General features: G+C 47.4%; 1 protein-coding gene across 1 annotated transcript; it reads left to right on the forward strand.

Moving 5' to 3' along the window:
- Nucleotides 1-1,587: 1,587 nt before the first annotated feature.
- Nucleotides 1,588-14,824, forward strand: GOT2 (glutamic-oxaloacetic transaminase 2). Its single transcript, XM_069966391.1, has 10 exons — nucleotides 1,588-1,716; nucleotides 7,637-7,793; nucleotides 9,284-9,412; nucleotides 9,493-9,552; nucleotides 12,184-12,345; nucleotides 12,483-12,587; nucleotides 12,726-12,876; nucleotides 12,984-13,149; nucleotides 13,225-13,375; nucleotides 14,312-14,824. Exons 1-10 carry the CDS (start codon nucleotides 1,637-1,639, stop codon nucleotides 14,432-14,434), a joined length of 1,284 nt encoding a protein of 427 aa, XP_069822492.1. The 5' UTR covers nucleotides 1,588-1,636; the 3' UTR covers nucleotides 14,435-14,824.
- Nucleotides 14,825-18,639: the final 3,815 nt, after the last annotated feature.

Raw genomic sequence — 18,639 nt, forward strand, 5'->3', positions numbered from 1 at the left:
TAGTACGAGTCCCAGGACTTTGTCTCTGGGGGTAGCTAGGTAGTGTTTTCTTTCCTACTCAGCCAAACAAAAGTCAGTAGAAAGCAGCTATCTTGCACTGTGCTGTACTGCAGTACAGTCCCTTTGATCTCTCCTACTTGAGGGGTATAACTGTCCTGAGGTTAAAGGGGAAGTTCAGGCAAAATAATTTTAAGAAATATTATTGCCCAACAAAAGTTATGAAAATTACTAATAGACACTTATTATGGGAAACACGCCTATAGTGCATTTTCTCTGCATTTACTACAGCATGGCGTGTTCAGGTCTCTGTAAAGTTGGTGACATCATATCACATCAACTGCCGACTCCTGATGCAGCGGTGGGACAGACTGGAGCAGCATGAGTTGGCATGAGTGTGACACCTAGTGGCTGGAGTAGGGCACAGCATTTAACTGTGACACCTGATAGAGACAGTTTTACCTAGGTGTAAGAAGAAAAAGAAGAAAAACATGTATATGGCATAGTTTAAAAGAAAACTGTCAGCTATAACATACATCCCAAACTGGTTACATGGTTACATAGCTATGTGAGCCGTGAGACGTTTCACACCTTTATGGTAGTTGCAGTAGTGGAATATAAAAGGGGCGTTTCGGATAGCAGCCCGGAGCCCTGAGCTCCTGGGGGGCCCATGACCACCCAAAAAGACTTATACTTTCAGTGGTGCACGGTCTCCTGGCTACACTTCCGCCATGATTTGCATGATTCACTGTTTTTTTATGGCAATTTTGCACAAATCAGGGCATCATGACATTATCTATCCTGTACTATGAACGCCACGCTAGTGCTGCCATAGCTACAGTGGGTTGGGGAGGTGGGGCAGGCTTGGTGGGGCCTATGACTATGCCTGGGTAGTTGTTTTTACTGCCTCTCTGAAGCATCTTATAGGTGTGGTGAGGGCACTTCAGTGAGCTTCACTGTCCTGGCCACTCCTCTATGACACTCCAGAGCAACAGTAAGGTGATTGCGGCTTCAGGCAGCTATAATACAGGTATGGCTAGTCACCCCGCTTACATAACTATATAGCTATATAAGCCATTTCGGATGTTTTTAATAGCTGACAATTTCTCTTTAAGGATTTGTACATTTACTTGATTTAGACTACAACATTAAATATAGACTATAAATATACTAAACCAGAGAAAAATCTTGCTGTCATACTTGTGACCTTATTAAAGGAATCTGTACTTGGAGGTCTTTGCCTGTGGACCCGTTTAGAGCACTCTCCAGTTGTTCTCCCTTCTCCCCGCCAAGTGGGGCTGTGCCACTGTGTCTGTGGATTGGTACACTGCGCTCTTCAGTTCTTCATCCTTAACACCAGGTGGCGCTGTGTTTCTGTGTATGTGGATCGTGAAACACTGCGCTCTTCAGTTCTTTCCGCCAGATGGCGCACCTTGTGTCTGTGGACCGTACCATGTGCTCTTCTGTTTTCCGTCCTCCTGTCCTGCAGGTGGCGCTGTGTTACTGTGTCTCGTTCTTCTCCCTCCTCTCCTGCAGGGGTCGCTGTGAAGCTGTCTGTCTGGCAGGGGGCGTGCTTTCTGTGATGTCACCCTGTAATACCCGGCCTCTGTCAGTCGTCCTTCTCTCTCCACCTGGTGTCATGGCTCTCCTGAAGTCTAGTATGTTGGCCGGGGTTTCCCGCTTCCAGCCCTGCCTGGGGGCCGTGCAGAGCCGAGCCAGGTAAGGGCCTCTGTGTCCTGCCGGGGAAGGGAAGGCGCTGATGCCTGGGCCGAGGAGCTGACACTTTCCTTGCACGCGATATGTGCGCTCACCCCATGCACTGTGGAGCTGGCAGTGTGGCACGTCCTTGTGCCCTGATCTAGACCTTGGCAGGATGGGCTGAGCTCAGGAGCTTGCACTCTGTGGTGGAGGGCACTGCAGCTACATTACTGGGTGCCAAGGGTCGCAGGGTTGGTGACAGTCATGTATAGCAGAGGTCACGGTGCAGCTTGGCCCATGAGCTCACACTCTTCTTCCTCTTAGTAACCACTATGCAGCATCTACTGCACACTAGGTCCCAGCTGTTTCTTGTGCTCATAGTCACCTTAGTTTTCACTTATAAGTAATTGTTATACAGCTAATGATGAGTGGAATGGGCTGGTGTAACCCCTTCACTGCCAGGCCATAGGCAGCAGCTCAGCTGTGCAGCTGTTCTAGGTAAATTGTGATTCTGCACCCCCATCCTAACAGCAGCCAGATGACAAGGGTGTTTCAAGGTCACTGTCATGCCTCATCATCAGGGGTTAAATCACTGCACAGGATTAGTAATGAGTGAGCGCCAGAAAATTGTCTGGGTTCGTCCGTGTGGCTGAACCCAAATACTCGGCATTCAGCTCCCGACGTCTGGAGAAGTCTGATGCCACTCGAGGAAGTCCTGGAAAACATGGATACGGCCATAGTCAGTACACGCTTTCCTGGCAGCCCTAGGGTGGCATCCAATTTCTCCAGTCACTGGGATTTGAATACTTGGGTGCTGAGTGTTTGGGTTCAGTCACGCAGACAAACCTGGAAAATTTTGTGATGTGATCACTACACAGGAAATGGAGTCCCTCATACACCACTTTGATTTCTAGTGTCTGGTCATGAAGTGGCTAGATCTGTTTCCTAAGAGTAAGAATACATGTAGGACGCCTACTTCAGGATATGGGAACCTGGACTAGATGAGGGGTTGTGGACCCCTAGTGCTGGGGAAGAGGGCCAATGACTGGATGAGGAAATGTGGACCCCCCACTAAGGTAGGGTAATGGATGACGTGTGCCCCTCCAGTAAGGGGACAAGGTAGGGGAATGGATGAGAGTGTGAACCCTCGATGAGGTGAAACAGTGGGGAATGGATGAGGTTGTGTGGACACCGAGTAAGGAAATGGAGAAGGGGAATGGGTGAGGTGGTGTGGAGCTTCATTGAAGATATGCTGGGGACTGACTGAAGAGTGAACCCCCCAGTGTTGGTGGGAGCTGGGCCTTGATGTAGAGGTGTAACACCCCCCCCCCCCCCCCCCATGCTAAGGATAGGGACTGGATGAGGAGTTGTGGACACCCAATGTCTAAAGTGGTCTTTTCATTTACTGCAAACTATAAGGATGGGGACTGGTTGACATCAGTGCTGGAGGTGTTGGCCACCAGTGCTACAGATGAGGTATGGCTGGATGAGGTGGTGTGGGCCCCCAGTGCTACAGATGAGGTATGGCTGGATGAGGTGGTGTGGGCCCCCAATGCTACATGTGAGGCCAGGGCTGGATGAGAAGGAGGTGTTGGCCCCCAGTGCTACAGATGAGGTATGGCTGGATGAGGAGGAGGTGTTGGCCCCCAGTGCTACAGATGAGGTATGGCTGGATGAGGAGGAGGTGTTGGCCCCCAGTGCTACAGATGAGGTATGGCTGGATGAGGAGGAGGTGTTGGCCCCCAGTGCTACAGATGAGGTATGGCTGGAGGAGGTGTTGGCCCCCAGTGCTACAGATGAGGTATGGCTGGATGAGGTGGTGTTGGCCCCCAGTGCTACAGATGAGGTATGGCTGGATGAGGTGGTGTGGGTCCCCAGTGCTACAGATGAGGTATGGCTGGATGAGGTGGTGTGGGACCCCCCAGTGCTACAGATGAGGTATGGCTGGATGAGGTGGTGTGGGACCCCCCAGTGCTACAGATGAGGTATGGCTGGTTAAGGTGGTGTGGGCCCCCAGTGCTACAGGTGAGGTGGTGTGGGCCCCCCCCAGTGCAACAGATGAGGTGGTGTGGGACCCCCCCAGTGCAACAGATGAGGTGGTGTGGGACCCCCCCAGTGCCACAGATGAGGTGGTGTGGGACCCCCCCCCCCAGTGCAACAGATGAGGCACTGGGGGGGTCCCACACCACAACAGATGAGGTGGTGTGGGACCCCCCAGTGCAACAGATGAGGTATGGCTGGATGAGGTGGTGTGGGCCCCCCAGTGCTACAGATGAGGTATGTCTGGATGAGGTGGTGTGGTCCGCCAGGGCTGGATGAGGAGAGGTAGACTCCCCAGTGCTGGAGATGGGGGTGAAATACAGATGAAGTGTGGACCTTTATTGGAGGAGAAAGGGAACCATAATGGATGAGAGATGCCCCCCCCCCCAGTAGGCAATAGGTTCCTGTATTATGGCAGGTTTGTGACATTAGTTTTCCTTTAGAAACTTGTGAGGGAAACCTCAGGCTGTGTTCACACAATGTAAATGAATGGGAAAAATACATCTCTAGTTTTCAGCATTCATTCACATTGGTTTCAATAGAACAACGGCTGTTGTTCACACTATGTAGCATGCAACAGTTGTTCTACAACTCCTTTACAAATAAATGATGTGTGTGGAAACAACGGCCGCAGAGAATTGACAGTTCACACACTGCGTGGCTGTCATGCCGCCCGTAGCGTGCATGCCAATCAATGGTTTGTTGATTCTCAGACACAACAATACAGTTAGCAGTTTACAAGGGGCTTGAAATAATGTTCCTCCTGCTGATAATGCAGTATCAGACGGAGGAACTCGTTAAACAGCGGCTGTTTTGTGACACTGCAAACAGCCATGTCAAACAATGGCTGCTGTTTTACAGCGTCTGATCTGATACAATGGAGCAGCACAAATGTCCTCCAATGTATATTGCAACATTTTGTTACATTTTCTGTGCAACTGCATTGAAATCCATTAAAATAATGTCCACAATCCATGCGATTTCCAGATTTTCTCAAGTGTCCAGATATCGATTTCACTCAGAAACTTCTACAAAGTTAATTAGTCACTTGGAGATCCAAAATTCTTTATTGATGAATTCTATAGTTCTTTATGGTGGTTTGAGCTGTACACTGCTCCACAGCCCCAAATTTCCTTCATAGGCATAGTCCTGTTCAGGTTGTTGGAGCCCTCTGCTACCTACAGCGTCAATTGCTATCTGCAGAATTTCCTCCTGGGTGCGCTAAGGATGCGCTCTTAGGCCATGTTCACATGGTGTATAACACTGGCCTTTCTGTGACCTGGCCAGATCACAGAACGGCTGGTGTTACTGAAGATCATCCCCGCCTGATGATCTTCACTACTGCTGAATTCAGATGTGTGCCCGCAACCGAATTCACCGCTGCAAACAATGTAGTGTGTGACTGGAGCCCCAAGCTCCATTGTGTAAACTGACAGGATCTCTGCAGCCACTATTCAATGAATAGCGGCTGCAGAAAACTGACATGTCAGTTTTTCGTACGGCCAGATGGAATCCCAGCCAGAGCATATACTATGTGTATACGTTCCGGCTGGGATTCCATTCATTCCAATCCAAGTATGTGTTGTATAAATCATGGTCGTTGTTGCAAATTGCAACAATGGCCGTGATTTATACAACATATACATTGTGTGAACACAGCCTTAATCTGGAAGGCTAGTGACAAACCAACCTTTCACCTTCCAACCTTTTTTTAAGTCTATGCCTGCTTCCTTTAGTCTTTATTTTTGATGGTCCCACACATGCCATCTCCCTACAGTATAGCCACCTTTAACAAGATGGTGCTGGGGAGGCCCCTGGGTTCTGGAACGTGTGGGAGAGATCTTTACAGCTATAGACCCTCTGTCTGTCTAAACATATGGGGGGACATTTATGAAAGGTACTCCCAAGGCATACACCAGGGAGAAGGTGCAGATTTGCCCCTTCTCCCTGGTGTACGCCTCCTGTACACCCCGCTCGCCTGATGGGCAGGCTGGGGGAGCTTGGGGAGGCGAGACAAGGCAGGGAGGAGGTGTGTCCTCCTCCCGTACCTCATTTATCATGATTTAAGCCTCGCAGGTGTAAATCATGATCAAAACCTACACCTGCTGGAAGCAGGTGTAGATTTTGTACGCTGGGTGCAGATTCGGGCGCTCGGCCGGCCGCATCCACTAAGAGGCGTGCGCCTCTTAGTGAATCCTGCCAGAGAAAAGGGGGTTAGGCCTATAAAATACTCCCCCGTTGGTATCGGGTTTCGTCAAAATTGCACTCTACGTTCCGAAAGTGCTTGATACATGTTTGAGTTGTGAAAAGGAGAGAGACATTATGGTCCACGTGTGGTTGGGGGTGTGCGACAAACTGGTGCAGTTTTGGGATGGAGTCTTTGATACATGCCATAAAATCTCTGGGTAGACAGTGGCAAAAACTCCTTAGGTTGATCTACTTTCAATCCTCCTGGGGCTATAGGTAGACACAGCCTCTTTCAATTCTGTTTGATTCCAGATATCTACCATAAGGACTGTGGTTATATGCCAGCGTAGTATCTATTACTAAGGACTATTCTACCTACCTCGAGATGTATTATGAACACCTTAGTGTCCTCCCAAGAATGCAGTTTTCTCATCCCACGGCTGCATTGTTGGATATGTTAGCAACAATTTATTAGATGCACCTTGAACTCCTCTTGTGGGACTGGCACTGCCCTCGCCTCTTTTCAGACTGGCATTGTTCGCTTGTTATGTAATTATAGATTATAGAAAAATGCTTTTAGTCTATAGTAAGATATGTCAAAGGGGCTTTCCAGAGCTCCTGACATCCACTAGGGTGTAACACCTGATTACTCACCTCCCCCACCCCCCATACCTGACCGTGCTTGGGACTCCAGCTTCCAGGTGCCAGTCGGGCACTGAGAAGGGGGGGAGACGCAAGACATTCCAGCCTGCAGATTTTCATGAGCTTTGTACTATAGAATAAAATAGTTTTTCTACATTCTGGAAGCACAGCCATATATATGAAAGGTACCATGTGTCTCCTTGGAACATGAATTGCAGCTGACAGTTTACCTTTAATCAACAATTAAGGAGGGGTGGGGATATATCATCGTTTTACGTATGTCTTGACATAGAAAAGTCACCAATTTTGGCACAATCGATTTGTTGTGACTTGAAAAGTTTACACTGCTCACGTCTGTCCCCAGTAAAGTTCTATTTTTGCCAGTCACTGCACATTTAACAACTGCAACTGTTAAAGTAGGCCACTCCATTCAGGATAGTGAGGATCCTCGTGTGTGACTGTAGATCAGTGTCTGTCTTGTGAGGAGCAGCAGGCCGGTAGTTCCATCTGAGTTCTGTCGCCCCTTCCTGCTGGATTCTGTTTATAGATCACCTTGTGTGTCCCTGACATTATACACAGCTCCATCTGTCACACAGTGGGAAATCTCCGCTCATTCCAGACGAAAGACAAGCCATGTCCTATACCAAGAGCTGTAGCCAAACCAGGATCCACAGTCGTGTGCTACGCTGCAAAACCGCATGTTACGTTGCAAAAACGCTGACTGCAAAGATTGCAGCAATTCATGGGAAAGAATTTGACCTTAAAAAAAAAAAAAAGCACTTCCGATAATTACAGTGCAAAACCATGGTGACTTGTAGTAAAATGTGCGCTGGTTTATGTCTCACCACACTACTGTCCACACTAACCCCAGCTGAAAATGAGTCCATAGTGACCGACACCGCCACCAGCCCTGAAACCCCAGGACAAAAAACCTGCAGCAGAGCATGTGAAGGAGCAGGGCCTCAAGTACCAGAGTGTCAGGGGGATCTGGTGGCAGGTCACAGAGGAGTGATGTTAGGCTCATGCATTGTCAGTTGTGTTCTGAATAACCTTCTGCTTGTTGTCCTTCTAGCTCCTGGTGGTCTCATGTTGAGATGGGCCCACCTGACCCCATTCTTGGTGTGACAGAAGCTTTCAAGAGAGACACCAATCCTAAGAAGATGAATTTGGGTGTCGGGGCATATCGGGACGACAATGGAAAGCCTTATGTCCTCGGCAGCGTACGAAAGGTGAGCAGCAGCCGCCTGCCCTGTGCCATGCACCTCATAATCGGAACCTGACGGCTTTACATAGCCAAGTCCTGGGTGGAGGCCTGTGTGTGTGTGTAGCAGCTGCTGCTCATGCAGGGACATGTAGACTACAGTATATAAATACTCTGCCTGTTCATGTCTGCGCTGTCACCAGGGCCCAGGAAGCTGCTTTGTGCTGCGGTTTGCTATCATATTGTACCTCCTTTTTTTTTTTTTTTTTTTTTTTTTTTTTTTTTATATGCCCATGCAATTTCATGTACTATGTAATAAGTTACTATTTGGCACCAACATTGGCTGACTGGTGTTTGCTAGCACCGAGAGGTTGCAGCATTTGGGGTTATGCAGGGTATTTATATGCTCAGGCAGTCTACTGACCATACACATGCTGTGCATGTGACTTGTTCATGAGATACCTAGGCCCAACTCCCTAGACTAATCTTGGAGTAATTATATGGGGGAGGGAGATGTCTGTACATCTGTATATGGTTTAATTCCAGCAGGTAGGTGGGAGCTGATGTTTCTTCTACTTTGATCCTTTCCTTTTTTTTTTTTTTTTTTGGGCCATAAAACTATTTACCTGATCTTTGATTTGAAGTTGGAAAACAATTGCAGAAACTGACCTATGATACTCTGCAATAACCTGAGAGCCTGGTGGTAGGGAGGTGATGAGCTGCAGAGGCGGGACAGGCTGGTGGTGGGGAGGGGAGGCATGCTGCCTGAGGTGCTACTCTCATAGCGATGCATTTGAACCTTACTTCTGGTCTTCAAAATTTATGCTCTGTTAGGGTGGGTTCACATTGAGGAATTCTTGCGGATAAACTCTGCGGAATTCCGCCGGCTGTACGTGCTCACGGACGTGCGCCTTTCCGCCTGCTCCATAGACACCATTCTATGGGCTGGCTGATTCTGCCGAAAGAATTGACATGTCAGTTCTCTTGGCGGAATGCGGAATCAGCCGGCTCATAGAATGGTGTCTATGGAGCAGGCGGAAAGGCGCGCGTCCTTGAGCGGGTACAGCCGGCGGAATTCCACAGAGTTTATCCGCGAGAATTCCTCAATGTGAACCCACCCTCATGCAGTATTAATATTAGATTTATAGTATTTTTGTATAGTTTTTTTCTTTCTATTGGGGTTGGTATTAGCTACCCCAGTAAATGAAGCTTTGTGTGGCTATTTTCTGCTCTATGATGTGGTATTTATATTATACTTATATTTTTGTGTGATTTTGTTTTCTATTGGGGTTGGTATTAGCTATCCCAGTGAATGAAGTGTTGTGTGAAAAGTCACAGTGACTTCAAACACCGTTACATAATTTCTTTGATGCAGTTGGTTTAGACAATGTTCTGCAGCAGCTGCCAGCATCGTAAATCCGGACTGTATTAGCTGCCTCAATAGTTTTGTCTGTGTGGCAGGTAAAATCTCATCATGTGCTGTCTGTGTCCCTATCCTGACTTTGTCTTCTTTCTTAGGCTGAGGCACAGATGGCAGCTAAGAACCTTGATAAGGAATACCTTCCCATAGGTGGACTGGCAGAATTTGCCCGGGCGTCAGCTCAGCTGGCACTGGGTGATAACTCTGAAGTCATCCAGAGTGGACGAGTGAGTATGCAGAAAGATACAAGAATAATGTGAATGATGACTTGTTGATGTTTCCTGAGATTCTCTCTTGTTCCTCTCAGTATGTTACTGTACAGACCATCTCAGGAACAGGATCCCTGCGAGTTGGCGGAAGCTTCCTGGTGAGTTTGCTGTGGCTGGGACCAGTTTTTCTCTTTTTTTTTTTTTTTTTTTTTTTTTTTTTTAATGAGAATTTTTTATTGAATTTTTTTACAACATTTTGTAAGCAAAAACACACATAGAAACAGTGCCAATTTAAAATAAATTTCCAAATACTTGCTCAGTAACAGTCCAAGTGACCCATAGAGATTTTCCATGTACTTTCTGACATAAAGGTTCCTGACTTCTAAACCAGTGTTCCTTAACGCTGCTTATCTGGTGACCACAAGATCACACCTTGTACTGGACCTATACCTGCAGCCAGTTTGTATTGCCTATACCACAGGTTGTGTTGAGGCTGGATAAAAGCTTTAGGGCCAGTTCACATGGAGTAAAACTGGCGGAATTCTGCAGCGGAACTCTGCCATGGAATCGGGCCACACTCCGTGTCATACAGGAAGTCTATGGGAGGGCCCGCAAACCTCTTCTCTCCACTAGGAAGAATTGACATGTCAGTTTTAATCTGTGTGAACTAGCCTTTAAAGCGACTCTGTACCCACAATCTGACCCCCCCTCAAACCACTTATACCTTCGGATAGCTGCTTTTAATCCAAGATCTGTCCTGGGGTCCGTTCGGCAGGTGATTGTCCTAAAAAACTACTTTTAAAGTTGCAGCCCTGTGCCCAATGGGCGTGGCTTAGAATATCTGTGCCCTAACTTTGCACCACCCCTCCGTCCCTCCTCCCCACCCTCTTCATCATTAGGAATGCCACTAGAACATTTTCTCCATGCTGAACATTGCACAGGTGCCTTAACGATCCAGCCCATGTGACGGGCTGCGACAGGTGGGGAATAGGAGGCAATCTGCCTGGAGCATTCCTAATGATAGAGGGTGGGGAGGAGGGACAGAGAGGGTGTGCCAGCCTAATGCACACACAATCTAGGCCACAGCCATTGGGCACAGGGCTGAAAGTTTAAAAGTTTTTTTTTTAGTACAATAACTGCATCACCTGCCAAACAGACCCCAGGACAGATCTTGGATTAATAGCAGCTATCCAAAGGTACAAGCGGTTTGGGGGGGGGGGGGGGTCAAATTGTGGGTACAGAGTTGCTTTAAGGAGTTTGGTGCACACCTGCCAACGATCCCTGCCCATCTGTTTGCGCACAAACATTGCGCAGGGGGGCTGCCCAGAGGATCTTTGGATCGTCGTGAGGCCCATAGGAGAGAGCGGCTGGCTGGCTGCTGCCGTTGCTCCTATTACACAAAGTAGTGAGCAGAAGACCATCACTGATTGTTTTGTTTCAGCATGTTGAAAGATCACGATCAGCCAACATTGTGCAGGTCAGCTTATTGTGACTTTTCGCATCTATTACGCCAAGCAGTTATCAGCCGAAACAGTCAGTAATTGGCCAAGAACAGCCGATAATAGCTTTGTGTATTAGGGCCTTAAGATTGGAGAAAATGAAGCGTTCAGCAGCAGTGTCTGTTTCTGACAAGGAATCGGTGGCAGGTGAGTACCAGTGTTTTACCCTTCGACCCGCTACGGACGATAATCGTCCTGTGGAATAGAGTGCAACGATCAGCCGACATCGTTCATGTCGGCTGATCGTTGCAGTCGCTTGTTTTTCAACATGTTGAAAAACAAGCGACTGATATAGCAGCGATCTGCTGCCGTCGCTCCGTTGAATAGGAGCGTCGGCAGCAGACGCTGCTATATCCTATGTGCTGCCCGGGCGATCTAGCGATCACCCGGGCAGCTCCCCGCCGCCCCCTCCCGCACTCACCCGCTCGCTGCAGCCGCGTTGAATAGCGGCGCCAGCGAGCGGGGAACGAGGAGCAAACGAGCGCTGAGAGCCCTGACGACCCGTGTAATAGGCCCTTTATGCAGCTATCGCTTTTAGCAGTAGCTGCATACTGGTACATTGGAACTAACCCAGAGCTCAGTAGGACTGTCTATGTAGAAGTTTGCTGTCTATAAACGTAAACGGGAGTGTTTTTATTCACCATTGCTAAAGCACCTGAGTAAGGGCCTATTCCACGGCCCGATCGTTTAGCAAGGGCCTCAGGGACATTGTTACCGATGCCCATACATTACCTAGTAGGGCTTCTCCTCCGCTCCGTCTTCCTCCCCGGGTCCTGTGGCGCAGCATCGACCCCGGAGCGGCCTGACTGAGCCGTCCCGGCCTGTGATTGGCTGAGCGGTCTGAAAGCTCAGTCAGGCCGCACTGATGGTGTGCTGCGGGACCCGGGAGGAAGACTGAGCGGAGAAGAAGCCCTGTTAGGTAATGTATGCTGCTTCTCAAATCGTCGGTCACCTGCCGCCCACCGCTATTCCACGAAGCGATGCGCGTTGGGTGACCGATGATTTTAGGTTTGGACCTAAATAAACGATCAGCCGATGACACGATAATTGTCGGCTGATCGTTTTCTCTAATCCCCTGAGCGATAATCGTCCGATTATTGCTCGGTGGAATAGGCCCCTAAGTGTGAAGAAAATTCAGACTGCATATGGCAGTTACACAACTTCAGCAAGACAATAGAACTACTCCTGTGCAGGAATTGGGGCTTTGCCAGATTCATAACATTAGTTGCTGGGACTCCAGATGTCACTTGAGATGATACGATTTCGTTGTCTTACTTTTGTTCTTCACAGCAAAGATTCTACAAGTTTAGTCGTGACGTGTATCTTCCAAAACCATCGTGGGGCAACCATACCCCAATATTCCGTGACGCTGGAATGGAGCTTAAAGGTTACCGATATTATGATCCCAAGACGTGTGGATTTGATTTTGCTGGTGCTCTGGATGATATATCAGTAAGTGACTGCTAGACTTCACTGTAGGTGGTTTTATAGTTTGCTTCCCCCTTCCCTTATGTTTTGCCATATGGCACACCTCTGTTAAGCTCTCTGTAACTTTCACTTAAGCATTAATCCTAACTTTCTATTTTTAGAAAGTCCCAGAACAGAGCATCATCCTGTTCCATGCCTGCGCCCACAACCCCACCGGCGTTGACCCCAAGAAGGAGCAGTGGAAGGAGCTGGCTGCTGTGGTCAAGGTGCTACTCTAAATGTTCCATTTCTAGTGTAATTTATGTGTCATATTTGATAGTCCCATACTATAGGCACACATTGTATGTGAAGTGCATGTTACCTTAGCAGGGGACATCACTTATTATCTCATTGTTTAATTTTAGAGCCGCCGCCTCTTCCCATTCTTTGACATGGCTTACCAAGGTTTTGCCAGTGGAGACTTTGATAAAGATGCCTGGGCAGTGCGTCACTTTATCCAGGAAGGTCTTAATGTGGTCGTATCCCAATCATATGCAAAAAACATGGGATTGTATGGTGAGGACCATTTCAGCAGCAACATGGGCTGGTGTGCAGCTGGCTATTTATTCTGTGATTCAATAACCGTATCTTTGCTTGTGACCAGTGTGTGTCTCCTGTTCCAGGTGAACGTGTTGGAGCTTTCACAGTAGTCTGCAGTGATGCTGAAGAAGCCAAGAGGGTAGAGTCTCAGTTGAAGATCCTCATTCGTCCCATGTACTCTAACCCACCACTTAATGGAGCCAGGATAGCGGCTACCATCTTGACCCAGCCTGACCTCCGCAGCGAGTGGTAATTAGGATAACAAGCACTACTGTAGGAGACTCCATTTTTCAACCCTCTTTAAAAATGTTAATATCTCTGTAGGGTGCAGGAGGTGAAGGGAATGGCCAACCGTATTATTAGCATGCGTGAGCAGCTGGTGTCCAACCTGAAGAAAGAAGGCTCAATTCACAGCTGGCAGCACATTTCTGACCAGATTGGCATGTTCTGCTTCACTGGCTTACGCCCAGAACAGGTAAGGAGGAAAGCATCGAGGCATTACAAGTAACCTCTACAAGTGACAGTGGTTAGATTGTTACATCAATAGGTTATCCTGTAGGGAAAACTACATCGTTGTAATTTGACAGGATTTGTTGCATTAGACTGTCATCTAAGGTAAACAGTAAAAATTCTGCCCTAGAATTCAAGCCTACGTGTCTGTTTTTTTTTTTTTCTTCTTCACTCTTTTTCACCCTAGACTATAGTCGTCTGTACTCGCTGTTTGCAATGGGTTTGGCTGTTAATCTAAGGTGTATGGGGCTCTTCTGAATGACCACTGACAGATGTGCTTGATGGAAAATCTCCACCTGACCCATGGGCTGCAGCAAGGGCACTCTCGCCACAGCTTATACTTCACCATAGAAGGGACACTTGGCTGTGCCGAACCTTCCTGTGTATGGGGAGGGTGGGCAGGAGAGAGAACTGATGGTTCGGCTGTCAGTTATTGAAGGTGTGTGGCCACTTTTACTCTGATATGCTGGGACAAACAATCAGATGTAAGAAGTATTTGGCCAGAGCATGTCACTGACAGCTATCAGTGATTTAGAATCACAATCTGCAAGAGAGTTATTCAGCTTTTTAAAGTTAATGCGCTCCCTGAGCCAGGTCACCTCTAGCCACTTCAGATAATTGTGGAGGGCGCAGAGAGCCTCCACTTCCAAGTCCTAAACCATTGCATAGAAAAAAGGCCTGACAAATGGTAAAGATACAAGTGAGGTTCCTGTTTTGCTTTTTCTTCTCTAAGTAGAGAAACTCACCACAGCAGTTTTTGAGTGAAAACTAAGATTGGATTCAAAATATAATTTTGCTTCCTGCTGGATCCACTTCTGGCTTTGGATCAAAAACTGCTGAGTGTGACGGCAGTCTTTTATAGAACCTGGAGACTTATATTGTTGTGTTTTTTTTCCCTAAGGTGGAACGCCTTACTAAGGAGTTCTCAATCTACATGACCAAAGATGGCCGCATCTCTGTTGCCGGTGTCACATCAGGAAATGTTGGTTATCTCGCTAATGCCATCCACCAGGTCACCAAGTGAGGAAGAAGGATCTCCTCTCCAGACATGATCTCCCTGACACCCTGACTGGTGTGCAGAGAGGTTTCCATCCCATGTCCACTGTATTAAGCACTTAGAACTGTCCCAGATCCCTGGTGTCTAGTCTTGCCACCTCCATGAGCAGCACTCTGTCTTATCCATGTGTGAATGGGGAATTCTTCTGGTTGAGAGGTAGACTGCAGGTACCTGGATGATGTCTGCTGCTTTTCTCAACCCATGTAGTAGTAGTTGCACCTCAGCAGGCCTGTACATGGAAGTTTTCATCCTGGACCTCGTTGTTTTTCATAATTTAGACAGGGTTCTGAACTCAAGGGGATGAGGGAGTCTTAAAGATCTGAATGTACTGCTTTCAATAAAGTCCATCTTGTCAGAGTTTGTGCTCACCACCGGTAGTCTGATTCTTGCTCCTGTATTTACTGCTATCTTTAAACTCTGGTTACAAAAGGAACAGTGCTACGCATGATCTCTGTATGGAAGTCACGTGGGTCGGGACGGCCTGACATCACTGTGCCAGGGTTCATGGTCTCAGCAGATTTACATGTGTACAGTCACCCTTGTTCCTGACCAAATTTCTGGGAGTTGTGATGCGGTAAACATTCACCTCCTTACACCTAGGCTGAAGCACTATGGGTCACCTTTTAGAGCAGTGTGCCTTCTGATGGAATTGGGGGGACATAGTTAGATTCCCGTCTTCTGACTCCGATATTAACTGAGTTCCTGCAGATGATATCTGCCATTATATCTTAGCATATGTGCAGGACCCAATTCAATAGTGACTAACAGGAGATACTGCACAACATTCTTCCCTTCTCCCAGGATGCAAAATTATTTTTTTCTACCAAAATAGAAATGCCAGATTGCTACAAAACTAACAGTTTTATATAACTTACAGTGATATATAACTTACATGGCTAAAAAAAAAAATTCAAAGTTCAATCTATAACACTTCCCTATTGGTCCAGAGGAAAGCAAAGCCCACTTCTCCCTTATGAGGCAGACTCCAAATATGGCATCAGAACAAATCTCTGCATCAATATCCTATTCTCAGCAATCTCGTACCCATAACTTGTACCCTAAATTTGTCAAGAGTCAGTCATCACAACTTTGTGTGTCAAAGTTCCATGGTCTCACTGCTCTTACAGTAAAATATAATCCCTGTATGGGGTGATGGTGAAACCTTCTTTCCTCTAAATTTAGAAGGTGTCTCAATGTCAAGGTTGTAGGGCTGGGTATAGAAAGATCTTTGTATTGTCTATTTATATATTTATACACTGTGATCAGATAACCCTTAAAGGGAATGCACCACCATAACTGCTGCCGCTCCAGTCTGTCCCACCACTGCCGCAGTAGTTTGCAGTTTGTGACGTGACATCACCAACTTTACAGAGACCTGAACACTCCATGCAGTAGTAAGTGCAGGAAAAAAAATGCACTATAGGTGTGTTTCCCATAATAAGTGTCTATTAGTAATTTCCATACCTTTTGTTGGGCACTAACATATCTTACATTAATATTATTTTGCCTGGACTTTACCTTTTAAGAGGTGGCATATCATTAGACTGAAAGAAGCCGCAGCTCCGACTCATGAATTTTATCAGGATCGACTCAGACTCCTTCATAAATGGCCGGTCAGATACCAGTAGAGTTATTTATCACACTGGTTCAGCAGCTTCTCCCTAATGTCCTACATAAGCCTGTTACAACTTCTGAGTGAATAAAGGAATACTGTATATAAAGCAGCTTTTACTGTGTGTGCAGTGGATGCAGCCAGTCTCCAGCCTCCATGTCCTGAATAACTCAGAACTAGACTGGATGGAGCAGGTGTTTTTTCCTGCTGACAATCTTCCATGTTTCTAACTAATATTCACCATACACAAAGAAACACTGCCAAATTCCTGTGACACAGAGGGGTCAGCCATACTGATAGTCACACAGTGATGTGGAGGGTCACTGTGGGGGCAAGCAATAGCACACACACACACACACACACACAGCCTGCTGCAGCCATAGCCTACACACACACACACACACAGAGCCTGCTGCAGCCATAGCCTACACACACACACAGCCTGCTGCAGCCATAGCCTACACACACACACACACACACACACAGCCTGCTGCAGCCATAGCCTACACACACACAGCCTGCTGCAGCCATAGCCTACACACACAACATGCTGCAGCCATATCACACATACACACACACACACACAGCCTGCTGCAGCCATAGCATACACACACACACACACACACACACACACACAGCCTGCTGCAGCCATAGCTCACATACACACACACACACACACAGCCTGCTGCAGCCATAGCACACACACACACAGCCTGCTGCAGCCATAGCACACACACACTCACACACACACACACAGCCTGCTGCAGCCATAGCACACACACACACAGCTGCTGCCATAGAACACTGAAGAAAAACACACCATCTTCTCCCAGAGAGAAAACACCACACTGAGGACAGAGGTTACTGCTACCCTACTTATGTCTTCTCCTCCTCCTCTATATTTCATAGGATATCTTCATATTACAATACTGCTCAAATACAATCATCCAGCATCCAGGAAGAGAACAGCACAGATCTCCCCCACACAATGGACTCTTCCAGCTCAGAAACAAACTGCCAAATAGTGGCTGACAACTTTTCCCTGACCACCCTTATGTAATAGGGCCAGTGTCATATAACTGATATATTCCCCGACCACCCTTATGTAATAGGGCCAGTGATCTATTAGAATGTTGCTCATAAAATATATTGATGAGCAAAACTTAAAATTAAAATTCATATCAAAACTCAATTCTAAATTGTTTAAAGATTTTTTTAAAGCTGGAGTCGGTACATTTTTTCCCCGACTCCAACTCCAGCCAAAACTAGCCCTGACTCCAAGACTCCGACTCCACAGCCCTGATTACAATGCTGAAGCCAGATCTGATGCTATGTTCCAGGGTCCACTCCCTGTCTCGTGCACTGGGCTGAGGTACAGGTGACATATACACACAGTAAGCTAGATCACTGACTTGGAACCGAAAGGGTTAAATGAAACGTATCATTACATAGTATTCTTGTAATAAGCATAGTATACATATGCCTGGAGGCTATTTTTCAAGTACTTGATGATCTGCAGGTAACGTTGTACATTACTATGAGGGAGCTGTATCAAGCAGTCTTAGGGGCCTATTCCACGGGAGCGATAATTGGCCGAATCAGCCCGATTCAGCTGATTATCGCTCGGTGGCATAGAGAAAACGATCAGCCGATGAACCTGTCCGGGCTTCTCCGCTCAGTCTTCCTCCCCGAGTCCCGCGGCACAGCATCAGCAGCTCTGGAGTGGCCTGACTGAGCAGTCAGACCGCTCAGCTAATCACTGTCCGGGACCGTCGTGGCCAGTGATTGTCTGACAGCTCAGTCAGGCCGCTCCGGAGCTGCTGATGCTGTGCCGCGGGACCCGAGGAGGAAGACTGAGCGGAGGAGAAGTTCTGTTAGGTAATGTATGGTGCAAGGGCTGCAAGGACATCGGTAACGATGTCCCTGCAGCCCCCGCTCAACAATCATCGGGCCGCGGAATAGGCCCAGTAAACGAGCGCCAATCTAGCAGATCGGCGCTCGTTTACATCGTTGATCGGGCCCCCATCGACCCGTAGAATAGGACCCTTACAGTAGAAACGTTCTTTGTTGCCCATAGTAACCAATCACAGATCACCTTTCAAATACGCATGTGCCCTGGTCAGACCTCCAGCAGAGAGGATTAAGTTGCTTACAAGTCACGTCCAAAGTATTAAGCACTTAGAACTGTCCCAGATTCCTAGTATTTAGTCTTACGACCTTAATGAGCAGCATTCTATTTCATGTGTAAATGTGGAGTTCTTCTGGTTGAGAGGTAGACAACTGCAGGTACCTGGGTGATGTCTGCTGCGTTTCTCAACCCGTATAGTATTAGTTGCTTGTCAGCAGGCCTGTACATGGCAGTTTTCGACCTGGACCTTTGTTGCTTTTTGTGATGCTTTTTGTGATTTAGAGAGTGTCAGGGTTCAGACACAGGTGCCACCTTCATTATACCTGGACCATTTCCTGAGGCTTAGCAGAAGAAAATTTGGTGTTGTGGCATCCACTAGGGATCCTGTCATTGACAGACAGACACTATTGCTTTTGTCTGCTGTTGTGTCAT

Source organism: Dendropsophus ebraccatus, chromosome 4 (assembly GCF_027789765.1).
Source record: "Dendropsophus ebraccatus isolate aDenEbr1 chromosome 4, aDenEbr1.pat, whole genome shotgun sequence".
Taxonomy (NCBI): Eukaryota; Metazoa; Chordata; class Amphibia; order Anura; family Hylidae; genus Dendropsophus; species Dendropsophus ebraccatus.

What these genes read in the sequence shown, in the direction of transcription:
- GOT2 (XM_069966391.1), top strand. Translation starts at nt 1,637, where the DNA reads ATGGCTCTCCTGAAGTCTAGTATGTTGGCCGGGGTTTCCCGCTTCCAG. An exon ending in GAGTTGGCGGAAGCTTCCTG is followed by an intron (nt 9,553 to 12,183) that starts GTGAGTTTGCTG and finishes TGTTCTTCACAG; the next exon opens with CAAAGATTCTACAAGTTTAG. An exon ending in CTGGCTTACGCCCAGAACAG is followed by an intron (nt 13,376 to 14,311) that starts GTAAGGAGGAAA and finishes TTTTTCCCTAAG; the next exon opens with GTGGAACGCCTTACTAAGGA.